Below are 14,494 nucleotides of genomic sequence, written 5' to 3' on the forward strand. Positions count from 1 at the left end.
TTTTTGTTCTTCCCAAATTAAATATATAAATATTAAAGTCAAATTTTGACTGCAATATTTTATCAATCTTTATGAAAACTCTTTACATATGAAATCTTAATAAATTCGTCTCGATTAATAATTCTAAATAATAACATTCATAACTATAATATAATAAACTCCCAATTGATATGTATTTGACTTCTACATTTATATTGAGATTTATGAAAAAAATAATAAGTAAAACAAAAGAAAACAAGAGTAGTTTTTACCAAAACAAAACTTATCCTATGTTTTTGACAATTTTTTCATCTAAAAATTCACATTTACATTCACATTCACATTCACATATATATTTTAATAAAAAAATGTTAAAGATATTAGGTACATGAGTCACACACACGTGTGAAATGTCGCAGTACATTATTTACAATTTTACCCTCCATCAAGATGTACCATCATCGTCGATGAGCTTGATGCCGTATCCACCACCGCCCTCTCTTCCTTCTTAAACTCTACCACATAAAATCCCCAAATTTTCCCCAAATCCCTAAAATCCCTCCATTAATATTAAACCCTAATCCCAATCCCAATTCCTCAAATATCAATATGCAATTCTCCACAAATCTCCTTCATCTCCCTCCTCCAAAACCCTAACCTTAATTGTTGTTTCTCCTAATCTTCCAATGGATCCTCCACGTCGCAACACTCGTTCCGTAATCGACCCGAAAATCCGTCAAGTCGGATTTTTCGCACCACCCGATAGAACTCATTCGGATTCTCTCTCTTCATCATCTTCTTCTTCTCCGGTTGCCGATATTTCTCCTTCCGGAAATTCTTTATCTCCTGTAATGATTCCACCGCCACGGCATTCTTCCGATACTCACATTCTACTCACTTCTTCTCGTCCTGTAATTTCTTCGCCGCTTCGTCGTCCTTCATCGGATGTTGTTACTGCTCATCTTGTTGTTGGGAGTTACAATCCTTCCGACATTTTTCCGTCTGAGTCGGAATATTCTGAGGATGTTGTGGTTACTCCTTCGAAAGGAGGGAGGAAAAGTGGTAGTAAGTTCGCTTCGTCGTTGCCGAGTGGCGGTGTTGGTGGTGGGTTTGAATTGATGGTAGGGAAGGTTGGGAGGAATGGTAGTGTGGTGGTTGATAGTAGTAGTCTAGTTTCATCAACTGGGGTTAATTTGTCGTCTAGGAAATCAGGTATATTGTTAATTTGATATTAAATTGCATTGAATGCTTATGCATTTGTTTTGTTGTTAGCTAGAATTTAATTGGGTATGCTGAAATTTAATTGTTTGGGTGGGTTTATGAGTGAGATAAATAGCGGATTCATAGGGGTTGAGTACTTGAGTTTGAATGTGGTTAACTGGTTATGCTATACATTGTTAATTAGCTATTTTTGCTGCGAAATTCTCGATTTACTTTTTTGGGATGTTTAATTTGGTGGAAATTATTTTTCCGTATTAAAAGGGAATTAAAGCAGAAAACTTGGATGGAAAAGAGTTTTTTTTTTTAAATTTTTTTTTTATTATTGCTTTGCAAATATTTGCCTTCAAAATTTAGAAGGAAATCAATTTTTGTCCGCTCAACCATCTCCAACAATTGGATTTCCCTGAGTTTTCCGTCAAACCAAACAAAAGAAAATCAATTGCCATTCGTGTTTTCCTTTGAAATTGTTATCCAGACCATAAAAAATGTTTTCCAATAAATCAATCACCGCCGTAGTTTAATTCAGGAAAATGTTGATTATTTTTGGATTTGTGGTGAAGTTCTGGTGTAGTGGCTTGGTGCATTGTTAAGCTAAGACTTTAGACTGGTGTAGGTTTTTAGGTTATATTTGATGTACATTTTCTATTTTTTTTGTCACTTTCATGTTTTGTTCAATTCATTTTTGAGATGAGACTAGCCATTGGAGTGTTGAATCTGCTCACTGCATTGGAGATGAGAGTAGGAAGGTGTGATTAGAATTTTGAACAATGGGTTTGAGTTGGGTGTGTTAGAAGCATTTGGGTTTACTTTGAGCGTACTCGTGAGTTCCTATTTCACCTAAAATTTTCAAATTGCTTCCAAACCTGAAGATATTGTGGGGTAAATATTCAAGGGATTGAAGTGGGTAATGTTTCAATCTAATTGATTTTTTTTTGGCTGTGAGAAATTGGAGAGGAGAGATGTAAATTAGAAGAGGAAAAGGTGACTGATGGGATGATCTTCGTCTTTTCACGTTTAAAGAAGTCAAAGTAAAAGTTGGTATTGATAAAATGTATGTAGTTCTAAAATCTAAACTTTTAATAAGGCTTCCATTTGTTTAATACTTTTATAATAATGATTTATATTTGCTCAGTTCAAACTTGGTTCATCAACTCCATAAATGAAGAGTAAAATGCCTTATTAGGAAAATTTGTTATTTGTTAAACATAAACCTAAATATTGACCTCTTGCTCAAAATAAATCAACTATTGATTAGCTCAAAACAAACACAACTATTATATGTATCTTCTCAAAATAAGCTTATTGGTCTTTTTAGGGTTTATTTTGTGAAGATAATATAATAGTTGTTTATTTTTAGAAGATACATCTAATAGTTGGGTATATTTTGAGTTAATCTATAGCCGAGTTTATTTTAAGCAAATGGGTAATAGTAGGTTTTTTTCTTTTACAATATTTTCTTTAAAATAATCTAGTGAAGTGCAATATTGACAAACACAAAGTAGCAAAAGGCATCAAATTTTGTTTAAAACATTTTTCAAACAAAATGTCATTTTTTTCCTTCCAATGAGAAGGAAATTTTGAATTGTCTTGATGATGCTTCCCTCCAAAATGGCTTTACTCTTGAGTTATTAACTATTATATGCTGCTATGGTGTTCTTTTAGTATATAGTTTTTGTTGCTACTGTTGTTGGATTAATGTATTTTTTTTGAATGTATAATGTGAATCTGTGACGACTCTTTATATTCGCGGTGTTGTGAGTGGTGAGAACATTGACTTCAGCAGTGGACAGTGCTTAGGAATATTTAAAAGGAAGGTTATTCATTTTCTTAGTTTATTTATGTTATGCTACGCTGTTCGTTCTTTGCTGCATTTAATTGACCATTGATGTTTCAATATCTGCAATTTGCACATCCATGGATATAATTTAAGCTGTATGATCTTCACCAAATCAAAAATTATTGTCTGTTATGTATGACATAATTGCGTCCCATTGTCATTATCAACTTTTTTATTGTTGAATATGAGATCTTCTCCCTATACATAGAAGAACGATCGTAGATGTCATGAGTTATTGACTAATTTATTATGATTTACATCATTCGCAAGGCATGTACTCGAAGTTGACTTGATGTTGTATTAATCCTTTTGATTAGCATCTGTTGCTATTTAACATGGGTAGAAACAAGATGGCTAGTGCTCAATAGGGTAGATTCTTGAGGCTTCAAGCCAAGTAGCCAACTTATCAAGCAGCTTTTATATTTTGATGAGAATGTACTGATGGACTGATGTTCACATAAATCCCATTCCTACTATTTTATGCCTTTTATGTTGATTTGAAGCTTTCTCCAAGCCCCGTCCTTCCAGTTAGTTTTTTTTCAAAGTATGCACATCTATGAGAATATTGTGCCTATACTATGCTTCAAATTTGCTTATCTGAGTAGTTGTAGCATTATTAAAACCTGAAGATTTTCTGTAGAAAAAGCTGGAGAAGCGTATGCTCCAAATGAACAACCTGTCAAGTCATCAAAGGAAAAAATGTCTAAAGCTGAAAGGCGTGCCCTTCAGGAATCCCAAAGGGCTGCTAAGGCTGCTGCAAAAGGTGTGTATTACTCATTTCTTCATGTCCCACATTGTTCATGTTATTTCTTATGAAAAATTTTGGTCGATGTTATGCGAGTTACTTTGAATCTAGATTCTTTCTTGCTTGTAATATACAACCAATCAATCATTTGCATTAATTAGTAGTTAAGGAAGTTTTGATTGTGTCTGAACCCTGATGGTTGTGGCATAGTTGCATTTATGTTTCTTAAGTGCAATTTTTGAGGTGTCTTATATACCTATAATGTGAACCTAACTTCTAATGTTATTGAATTCTTTATTTGGAAATGACTTTTTTCCTTTCCTTTTCTTGGCGTTAAGTTATCAATGTTTCCTGTCAGGTGGCAACAGACTTGATACGTTCTCATTTTTTAATTGTCGTGCCATACTGCCTTTCATAATCCCCCCAGTTGATTACTTTTTTCCATTTCCTTTTTGTTCCTTTGGTCTTTTGCTGGCATGAAAATAACGGTAGCGATGTCTATCTTGGTCAATATCCAGTGTCCATGTGTTCCTGGAGTATTAAAGATGTTATATTTTTTGGCGTCCTATTTTTTTTTTTAAATCTTTTTTATATTTGATCAATTAGAATATAGGATTTCTGAGCAATATACTTCACTCTTCTAGGTGGTAGGCATATACTACAATTATAACTTCATCGATATCACTGGTGAGACTTTGAGTATGTATATATTCAGACGTGGGCCATTCATTATAAAAATTCTGTTGCTGGAAATTTTCTGTGTTGTTGCTCCACCTCTTTCTCGAATAATTGTGACTTAGCTTTTAAAAAAACTACAGAGCTTACTCTTCTTTCTTATTAGTATTGTTGTAGTTATATGCTTTTTGCTTTTTTGATTTCCTTTCTATTATTTACTATCTTGTGTTTTGTGACTTTATTTTTGGATATGCTATACGGTACATGATCTTATGAATTTCATTTGACATATTATTCTGTATGTGTATTGACTTCTTTATACTTTGACATGATTTGTCTGTAGCTGGAGCTGGGGTGTCGGGGAGTTCCAAGCAAGCTAAAGCTGCAAAGGCTTCTGTGCAGAATAAAGATAATGCTTCTGTTGCAGCATCTGAAAAGAAAGGTGGTGATCGTCAGTCAGAGAAGGAGAGGAAAAAGGATGTCCCGCATCCTCGAATGCAGTTTGATGATGAGACACGAGTGGAGAAAGCAAAAAAGCGCGCTGTTGTAAACAAGAAAGAAGTGAGAAACAGAGTTGAACTCTTTAGGCATCTTCCTCAATATGAACATGGAACACTGCTACCTGATCTAGAGTCCAAGTTTTTCCAATTAGAGCCAATGCATCCAGCTGTTTACAAGGTATTGCTGCATTTTGTGTCTTGTTATCTTGTTTGGGCTAAAATTTGAGGTTTCAGTATCAGCTAAGGCCAAATTAAGTATAATATTTGTTACAAGCAATCTCACGTTGATTTGTTTTGGTTCAAGTAGCCAACCTCATTATTGGGATGAAGAATTTAACTTTGTTGTGTGAGTATTAGAGTTGGATGCTGGTCAATTTTTTATCGCTCATAACTTCAATTTTCTGGATGGCAATGTGCTTGAATTTTGAAAGTAATAACTGGTGACTTACTCATTACATATTTTCTTATTACATAACTTTTTAAACCTCTGTTGGCTGTCAGCTGGCCACCTCTTTCTCTCTCTGTCCCTGCTCTCTCCTGTTTCCTTCATCTTGCCTAGAACTGCTTAAAATCATAGTGATAATGAAAAAGCTCTTTGTTCTGTGAAAGTGATAACATTCTTTTGGCCAACATGCACAATTATTTGGGAATTTTCTTTCCTTTCCTTTTTTGTGATAGTTCATTCCGATGATTGATTTTCAGGTTGGACTCCGATATATAACTGGAGACATTTCAGGTGGCAATGCCCGCTGCATTGCGATGCTTCAAGCATTTCAGGAGGCTATTAAAGACTATTCGACACCGCCAGAAAAGGCTATGATTAGAGACCTTACTGCAAGAATTGGTAGTTATGTTTCGTTTCTGATTGAATGCAGGCCTCTTTCAGTGAGTATGGGTAATGCTATTAGATTCTTGAAGAATCGAATTGCCAAGTTGCCTTTGAGTATGTCTGAGTCTGAAGCAAAGACTTCTCTGCAATCTGATATTGATTATTTTATTAATGAGAAAATACTGATTGCTGACAAAGCCATAGTCAAACATGCTGTTACCAAAATCAGGGATGGGGATGTCCTCCTCACTTATGGGTCATCATCGGCTGTGGAATTGATATTTCTACATGCACATGAGATGGGAAAACGATTCCGCGTAGTCATAGTTGACTCACGTCCAAAGCTTGAGGGCCAACTTTTGCTTCGCAGATTGGTAGCCAGGGGTCTGAAGTGCTCATACACTCATATAAATGCTGTATCATATATTATGCATGAAGTCTCTCGAGTTTTCTTGGGGGCTGCTGCAATTTTGTCAAATGGAACAGTTTACTCTAGGGTTGGGACTGCTTGTGTAGCTATGGTGGCTCATACCTTCCATGTCCCGGTGTTGGTTTGCTGTGAAGCGTATAAATTTCATGAAAGGGTTCAACTTGATTCTATATGTTTTAATGAACTCGGTATGTGTTTCCATTTGCCCTTGGTTACCTTCTGCTTCCCTTAGTCTATTCTTTTAATTTTGTCCAGCATGAGTTATTTTGTCTTTGTACTACTCGTCAGGCGACTCCGATGCAATTTTAAAGGTTCCTGGTAGAAGAGAAATCAATTACTTGGATGGTAGCGAGAATTTGCAACTTTTAAATCTGATGTAAGTTATTAGAAGCAATGTACAAGTACAACAGTAGTATATATATGGGTGTGTAATGTGTATTGCATTTAGTGGTTTGTGTCTGACATGTTTATGACTTCTTTTCTGGTTCTTTAACAGGTACGACACAACTCCTTCGGATTATATTTCTATGATTGTAACAGACTATGGCATGGTGAGATTTCTTATGCAACAAAGCCGATTCTTAACTACTTTTAAGTTCACTTCATACTAGCTTAGTTCTATACCTAAAACTCACTTGAATCTTATGAGTAATATGATCTTGACATTGTATTATGTGGATTTCCTTTGGATATTGATAGAAATAATGATGCAAAAATTATGTCAGATCATTATACAATTTATCGTGGCTAGAATTTCAAATCGTATTTTATTTTGACATAATTGGCAGTGGATGTTTCTGTTGCTGCAAGTTCTATTGAAATCTTCTTGATATCTATCTATAGGAAAAAAAACATGCTTTCTAGGGTAATCCTTTTTAAGCTATGGAGTGTAGATAATAAAGTGACATGCTCTTGCCGTCATGATGCTCTTTTTTCTCTCTGTATCTAGTTCCTGCGTCCTTCTCATTGCTCTATCCCAGCCAATTGTTTTTATCTTCTGCATACCGGTGCTTGTGTTTTGAAGGAAACTGATTCATCGCACTTTACACCAATTTCATTGGTCATAACTTAAGAGTATTGCATATTTTCTTTCTTGTGAACCTTAAATGTGCTCTTGGAATTCCTTATAGTATAGCTATTCGTATCTTTTTACGTATTCAATCTTCCTTTTTTGGTAGTGTTAAGATTCTTCTATTTTGTGTGTAGCAACTATTATAATTGACCTTCTCCGATGTGTATTTATCTAGCATATTGATTTACTAGCTTATGACTATTATAACGTATTTATCGCAGATTCCACCAACAAGTGTGCCAGTGATTGTGCGGGAATATCGTAGGGAACATTTGTGGAGCTAGACTTGATAACAGATAATACCGCAACACAATTTTGTACAACACAGTGGAAATCGTGTTGCAGAACGAAAGAAACATGGCGATAAAGCCCGAGTCACTATTATCATCACACCATGGTCTTAAATTGTTTGAATAATGTTTGCTTGTGTCCAATTTTCCCTGTGTTTTGCTTTTTATTTGTTTTGGGGTTTTATTCTGACTCTGTGAAGAGTGCGAATCCTCGCCTCTCCGGGCAGTTATATTGATATGCATTTGTAGCCCATGTTTGTAGTGAATGCAATTTTTCCCCTCCCCATTTTTGCGTGGTTCGAAATGTACTTTCCGGAGTTGTAAGAATCTTAACGATTTTACAGTAATCTATATATCATCATTTTGTTCGGTTTTCGACTTTCTACATTTCTACAAGCTTGAATTGTCAAAGTTCTTATTTCTTTTGTTGTCTACGTAAGCATGGAACATATATAGTATAACATGACGCAGGTAATTAGACTGGAAGAGACCGGTGGTTATCTATTCTATACCACATCATTCAGCGGTCTCCTGAGACGATGTCTCATGCCTTTGTTCATTAAACCTTAATGCCTACATGTTGTATACTTCATACCAGTGGCGGACCCAGGAATTTCAAATTGGGGGGTCAAAATTTCGAATATCGGTTGTGGCGACGGAAAGGCGAGGGCGAAACATCGTCGCCAAATGGAAAAGCAAATTAGCGACGAATTAGCGACGGGAATATGGTCGCAAATCCGTCGCCAATTAATCGCTACAGTAATTTTTTTTTTTTTTAAAAGCTCATTTATTTTTTTCAGATTGGGGGGTCCACTGCCCCCCTTGCCCCTAGCACCGCCCCTGCTTCATACCTACTTATAATATTTTTAATGCTTACTTATAATATCCTTAATGTCTACTTACATCATTCTTTTTGCCTACTTACTGTATTTTTTAATGTCTATTTACAATATTTTTAATGTCCACCGAGTAACTTATTCCACATTTTTCTTTATGAGTCAGTCTAATTAGAAATGATCTCTCAAAAAAACCGTCTCTCACATGAATTTTTGTGCACATTATTTAAGTTTACGTGCTGATGGTCTCAACTCTCAAGAATCAACATCTTTAAAAAAACCGACAAGTGGACACCCACGGATCGTAATATTGGGTATTGCTAAACTTCGCCACCCTTTTCATTTTTTTGCCACCCCTCTCCAAATGAAATTACGAATTTGCCCCTGATTTTTTAAAAATTACAATTTTACCACTTATTTCAAATTTTTTATTTATAATAATAATAATAATAATAATAATAATAATAATAAAAACAACAATAATAAAATTAAATAATAATTATTATTATTCAAAAAAAAAAAAAAAATTGAGTCGCCCAAAATTGGGCGACTGAACCATGGTCGAGTCGCCCAGATCTGGGCGACTCGACCATGGTTCAGTCGCCCAATTTTGGGCGACTCAATTTTTTTTTTTTTTTCTTTTTTGGAAAATAATAATAATAATAATATTAATACTAATAATAATAATTTATAGATTAATGTGGTCTATTAGCTCAGTTGGTTAGAGCGTTGTACTATTAACATGAAGGTTACAGGTTCGAGACTTGCACAAGCCATTATTTAATAATTATTAATTTTTTATCATATTTATGATAAAAAATTAATAATTATTAAATAATGGCTTGTTCAGGTCTCGAACCTATGACCTTCACGTTATTAGTACAACGCTCTAACCAACTGAGCTAATAGACCACATTAATCTATAAATTATTATTATTAGTATTAATATTATTATTATTATTATTATTATTATTATTTTCCAAAAAGAAAAAAAAAAAAAATTTGAGTCGCCCAAAATTGGGCGACTGGACCATGATTCAGTCGCCCAATTTTGGGCGACTCCACCATGGTCCAGTCGCCCAGATCTGGGCGACTCCACCATGGTTCAGTCGCCCAATTTTAGGCGACTCAACTTTTTTTTTTTTTTTTTTTGAATAATAATAATTATTATTTAATTTTATTATTGTTGTTTTTATTATTATTATTATTATTATTATTATTATTACTTTTATTATTATTATTAATTTTATTTATTATTATTATTTAATTTTATTATTGTTGTTATTATTATTATTATTATTATTATAAATAAGAAATTTGTAAGGAGTGGCATTTTTGTAATTTTTTAAACTACAGGGGCAAATACGTAATTTTAGGGGGAGGAGGGTGGCGAAAAAATGAAAAGGGGTGGCGAACTTTAAGGATTGGGCGTGATATTTTGGTAACTTTCTGCCTTATGAGAGATGACGCGGCAATGTCTTATATTTGGGTTTTGAAGAGGTTAGAGATATGTGCTTATTATTAATCGTTTAAATTATTCATACGTTATTCTTACAAAGTACCCAGATATTTCTTATTTTTCTATATTTTTGTTTCAATGTTTATATTATTATCTTGAAAAATTTAAAACCATAGGAGTTTTTTATCTTCTCTGTCGATCCATTGGATCCTTGACAAATGGCAACAGCCAAGGTTCTTGATGGTGACATATACTTGCTGACGTTTTCAGAATTCTCTTGGGTTAAAACGACACTTCCTAGCACAATTTGCCAAAAAATAGAAGTATAAGTGAAGTGGTGTGCAAAACGCACCCGACTCTACATTTACCTGACCTTGTATAATTGAATTCGATTTGATCCGAGTTCAAAAATCGCTTTATAATGATGAAAATAGTCAATATAAACAAAATTCAATTTTCAGCAGAATCTGAAATATTCAATTTAAAATTAAATCGTTAAGTATATTTTGAATGACCACCTCCAAATAATAATCAATTATGATGCATATTATTGAAAGCGTCACTTTTCAGCATGATAGGTACTGTGGGGCCAATACTAACAAGATAGAAAATTATGTGTGATTCTAGTTGGCTGGTTGCTAATTGCTAATTGCTAATTGCTAATTGCTAAATGCTAACAAAAACTCAAAGACAAGGTCACAATTCATAAATTGCCAATACTTGTAAAGAATTATTTTTAACGTGACCTGATAGGTCCTTCATTATGAAATTGTATCGTGATGAGACACCCACATGTTGTGATGGGCCATCTACATATCGTATATATCGTATTTCATGTTAAATCATATTATGCCAAATCATGTCGTGAACAGTGTCATGTTGTGTTTGGTCACCAAAAATGGAGCCTAAACATGAAAATCATGTCATGCGAGACCAATTGTGTGTCGTTCCATTGTACCTCATGTCAAATCACGTTGTAAACAGTATCGTGCAGTACTTAGACGGCCCACACAACATTTTCGATCCATGCTCTATGAAAGTTGATTAATAGTGGTATACTGGTACATTTAGGTTCAAAAGCGAACCATTATAAAACTACCCTTCATTCACATTTTTTTAAGTGCCTACTTAACCACCCACAAACCTATACTCAAACCATATTTCTTCCACACAATCACACCCATGGATAACCAACACCATGTCAAAGAAATGCCCAAACAAGAAACTTTCACAAAGGTAATAGTAATGCCATTTCATGGACAAGGTCACATAAACCAGATTTTTGAATTTGCAAATCACTTAGCTTTCAAAAGCAATGACACCATCCACATCACCATCGCCACCACCACCTCTGACACACTTAAACTCAACAAAATCTCATCCAACATGGATGTTTTCACCATCTACGACAACTCCAACGATGATCTTCGACTCAATTTTTGGTCCCATATGGAGAAATTCGAGTCGAAAGCTCCACTTCAACTCGTCAACCTACTCTCAACTAGCCCAATTAGGCCAAGTTTACTAGTATATGATGCCTATCTACCATGGGCACTAAACATAGCCAAGCAAAATGGGATACTTTCAGCTGCTTTTTTTCCACACTCATGTGCTTATATAGCATCATTTTACCCCATTTTTGTGGAGGAATTCAAGGAAAATGTTGATCATCCTCTTATTGTTGCAGCTAACAAGCTAGATGGTAATAGTCTTCCTTTTTCTTTGGTGGGTCCTACCCAAGATGAGCTTGTTCATGGACTCTTAACTAGACTTAAAAGTAGTGATGAGTCTAGTAATGGGGATAAGAAATTGCTTCATCCTCTTATTAAAATGGTGATATCTTTTCTTACTAATCTTCATCAAGCTGATTGGGTTCTTTTCAATTCTTTTGATCGTCTTGATTATGTGGTTTGTTTTTTAATTTTTGTTGCCTTTTCATTTTTGATGGCGAAAGGAACTAACTCAATCAAAAGTTTAAGTTGATAGTCGTTGAGGCTATAAGGTAAGGTGTATGTCTTATCATTAGCTCTCACACGAAAGCACTTTGAGCTAAATTTTTATGGATACTTGTAACCTAGAATTGTAACCTAGAATTCTGATACCATGTAAAGAAACTAACTAAATAAACTAAAAATGCTTAAGCTGATAGAGGCTCAAAATATTTTACATATTTTATTACGGATAAATAACTTATAGGTACGCAAAATATTTCTAATCTAATTAGAACCCTATCAAGATGTTTTTAACCTTGATAAATTCAACACTTAATTTCTATGACCGTGGATGATCATAAATCTATCAAGATTTTTTTCATAGTTGAATTACGTTAAATCTTTATTATCATTTTCACAGTTTAGCACCAACATTTAAATGAACCGTTGAACCCGAAAGAAGCACACATTAAATACAGAATTACGCTTGTGAGAGATCGATCCTCGGTGAGACGACCTCAAACAAGGAGCATATATGCTAATGATTACTATATATTAGTTGGACTATTCAGCATACATTGAGCGTCTCACGTGAGATCGTCTCACATAAGGATTTGTGTTAAATAGATGATGTATCTTTGATTCTAATGAATTGACACTACTAATTCCAAGGAAATAACTAATCTTGCAGTTCATCAAATGGATGGAAAATATATGGAGAGTGAAGACTATTTGACCGTTACTACCATCTCCATACCTCAACAAGCATATCGACAAAGGTTTAACCCTTACAATCCAAGCAATGAACCTTGCATGACTTGGTTAAATGCCCAACAACCTTCCTCAGTTGTGTACATTGCTTTTGGCACAGTTGCTACTTTAAGTGAACATCAAATAACAGAATTAGCACAAGCCTTAATGCATTTTCAGTGCAAATTCATGTGGGCAATAAGAGATATAGAGCAAAATAAGCTTCCTAAAGACTTATGAAACATTAGATAAAGGATTAGTGTTGCCTTGGTGCCCTCAATTAGATGTGTTAGCACACGAATCAGTCGGGTGTTTTGTGACACATTGTGGATCAAACTTGGCTATTGAGGCGATGTGTTTTGGTGTTCTGATGTTGGCAATGCCACATTTCATGGATCAAGTGCTTAATGCTTATTTTGTTGATCACCAATTGCCATTTAGCTAATAAGCCTGTGGATATCAAAGTTCCACAAGCGGTCCTTCCAGATACTGTATTTGAAGCGGTTGTTCAAATTCCTTATGATATGCAATTAAAATAAGTTTTTGCTAACGGGCAAAAGGGGGGTTTGAATGTGGGGGCTGTTCTTATTTTACCTAGGTATTTAAGTTTGGGGTGTTGGAGTTAAAGCTAAGGCTAATGAAAAGAATTCAGTTACTCGCGAGGAATTTACGCGATGTTTAGAGGAAATTATGGATGGAGAAAGAACAAAGAAGATTAAAAAGAATGTGGAAATGTGGAAAGAATTGGCTCAGCAGACTGTTTATAGGAGGTAGTTCTGATATGAACACTGATGAAATTATTGATCGACTTGAATCATTTTGATCTTAAGGTTGTAAACTCTTGGGTCATGTTTGAAAATTAATTAGCTTTGTAATGCCTGAATTTTCAAAAATGTTTCTAGTATTTGGGGCGATTGAATCAAGAGCTCTTAAGATGGAAAAATTAAATAAAATAAGCTTCTGAGAAAAAAGTTTCTCAAAATAAGCTTTAAAAATTTTTATTTCTAAAATAAACGTCTACGTATCAAGCATAAAGTCGAGTCTTGTTTGCTATTACTAATAGCGAACAAAAAAAGTGATAAAAAAGGTCAAAATTGTTTGTTCGTTGTTATTAACAGCAAATAAAAGAAGACAATGTTATAACGATAGAGAAGATAAAATAAACAATTATATGTTAATTCACTATAACCAACATCAAACCATCTAACTTATTTTTTTGTCTTTCTAAATATTATGAAAATATTTTTCTTTTGGTCGCTGTTAATAAGAGTAAACAAAAATTTTAACTTTTACCAACTAATTGTTCACTGTTAGACACAACGAACGAATATATAATCAAATTTGACTTGGAAACAATTATTTTGAAAATTAAATTTTTTGAAGCTTATTTTGAAAAAAAAATTCCCCAAAAACTTATTGTTTTCAAATTTTCCTAAAAGATGGACATAGCTAGTCGACTTATTAAACTAATATTTCCGAGGCTCACATTAACATAGGATATGGTTTTGACAAATAGCGTGAAATAACACGCAAATACGGGACATACAACTAAGTAAAACAAAAACAAGTCATTTTGCATTATGGGTTTTATCTAAGTTCCACAATAACTCCCAACCCAAGTCATTGTGAATGACAACTACAAAGATACATAGTTTCTTGACCAGCATAACCGGTGAAGTTAGATTTACTCTAAACTCGCATCATCTGCGTCTAAAGCCACCACCAACTTCTTCCCAGAGCTGCATAGAATTTACCGCAAATCAAACAGAATAAAGAAGGGTGCGAGAGTATATACCCACTGCTAGACTCTACTCATTAGCTTATTATTCTAAAGATAGGTATTGATCTTGTGCTTCTATCGCAAGCGGCAATTCTTGTTTAGAGCATCGATCCAAGCAAGTAATTCTTCGATTTGCCATACGACTATATAGAGCTTATAC

The 14,494-nt window shown here is 34.2% G+C and overlaps 2 protein-coding genes across 4 annotated transcripts; both read left to right on the forward strand.

Moving 5' to 3' along the window:
• Positions 1 to 455: 455 nt before the first annotated feature.
• Positions 456 to 7,965, forward strand: LOC130802328 (uncharacterized). 2 transcript variants are annotated; one of them, XM_057666291.1, is made up of 7 exons: positions 456 to 1,191; positions 3,678 to 3,800; positions 4,801 to 5,135; positions 5,660 to 6,404; positions 6,505 to 6,592; positions 6,713 to 6,767; positions 7,510 to 7,965. In XM_057666291.1, exons 1-7 carry the CDS (start codon positions 666 to 668, stop codon positions 7,570 to 7,572), a joined length of 1,935 nt encoding a protein of 644 aa, XP_057522274.1. In that variant the 5' UTR covers positions 456 to 665; the 3' UTR covers positions 7,573 to 7,965. The 2 variants fall into 2 exon arrangements, with proteins under 2 accessions (XP_057522274.1, XP_057522275.1); XM_057666292.1 differs by lacking the exon at positions 456 to 1,191 and adding an exon at positions 1,214 to 3,014.
• Positions 7,966 to 10,932: 2,967 nt separating this feature from the next.
• On the forward strand, positions 10,933 to 13,568 carry LOC130802330 (UDP glycosyltransferase 9-like). 2 transcript variants are annotated; one of them, XM_057666296.1, is made up of 2 exons: positions 10,933 to 11,875; positions 12,496 to 13,568. In XM_057666296.1, exon 1 carries the CDS (start codon positions 11,056 to 11,058, stop codon positions 11,854 to 11,856), a length of 801 nt encoding a protein of 266 aa, XP_057522279.1. In that variant the 5' UTR covers positions 10,933 to 11,055; the 3' UTR covers positions 11,857 to 11,875; positions 12,496 to 13,568. The 2 variants fall into 2 exon arrangements, with proteins under 2 accessions (XP_057522279.1, XP_057522277.1); XM_057666294.1 differs by having other exon boundaries at positions 10,933 to 11,575.
• The last annotated feature ends 926 nt before the right edge of the window (positions 13,569 to 14,494 follow it).

Source organism: Amaranthus tricolor, chromosome 16 (assembly GCF_026212465.1).
Source record: "Amaranthus tricolor cultivar Red isolate AtriRed21 chromosome 16, ASM2621246v1, whole genome shotgun sequence".
NCBI classification, from domain to species: domain Eukaryota; kingdom Viridiplantae; phylum Streptophyta; class Magnoliopsida; order Caryophyllales; family Amaranthaceae; genus Amaranthus; species Amaranthus tricolor.

What these genes read in the sequence shown, in the direction of transcription:
- LOC130802328 (XM_057666291.1), top strand. Translation starts at nt 666, where the DNA reads ATGGATCCTCCACGTCGCAACACTCGTTCCGTAATCGACCCGAAAATC. An exon ending in TGCTAAGGCTGCTGCAAAAG is followed by an intron (nt 3,801 to 4,800) that starts GTGTGTATTACT and finishes ATTTGTCTGTAG; the next exon opens with CTGGAGCTGGGGTGTCGGGG. An exon ending in TTGCAACTTTTAAATCTGAT is followed by an intron (nt 6,593 to 6,712) that starts GTAAGTTATTAG and finishes GTTCTTTAACAG; the next exon opens with GTACGACACAACTCCTTCGG.
- LOC130802330 (XM_057666294.1), top strand. Translation starts at nt 11,056, where the DNA reads ATGGATAACCAACACCATGTCAAAGAAATGCCCAAACAAGAAACTTTC. An exon ending in TGCAGCTAACAAGCTAGATG is followed by an intron (nt 11,576 to 12,495) that starts GTAATAGTCTTC and finishes CTAATCTTGCAG; the next exon opens with TTCATCAAATGGATGGAAAA.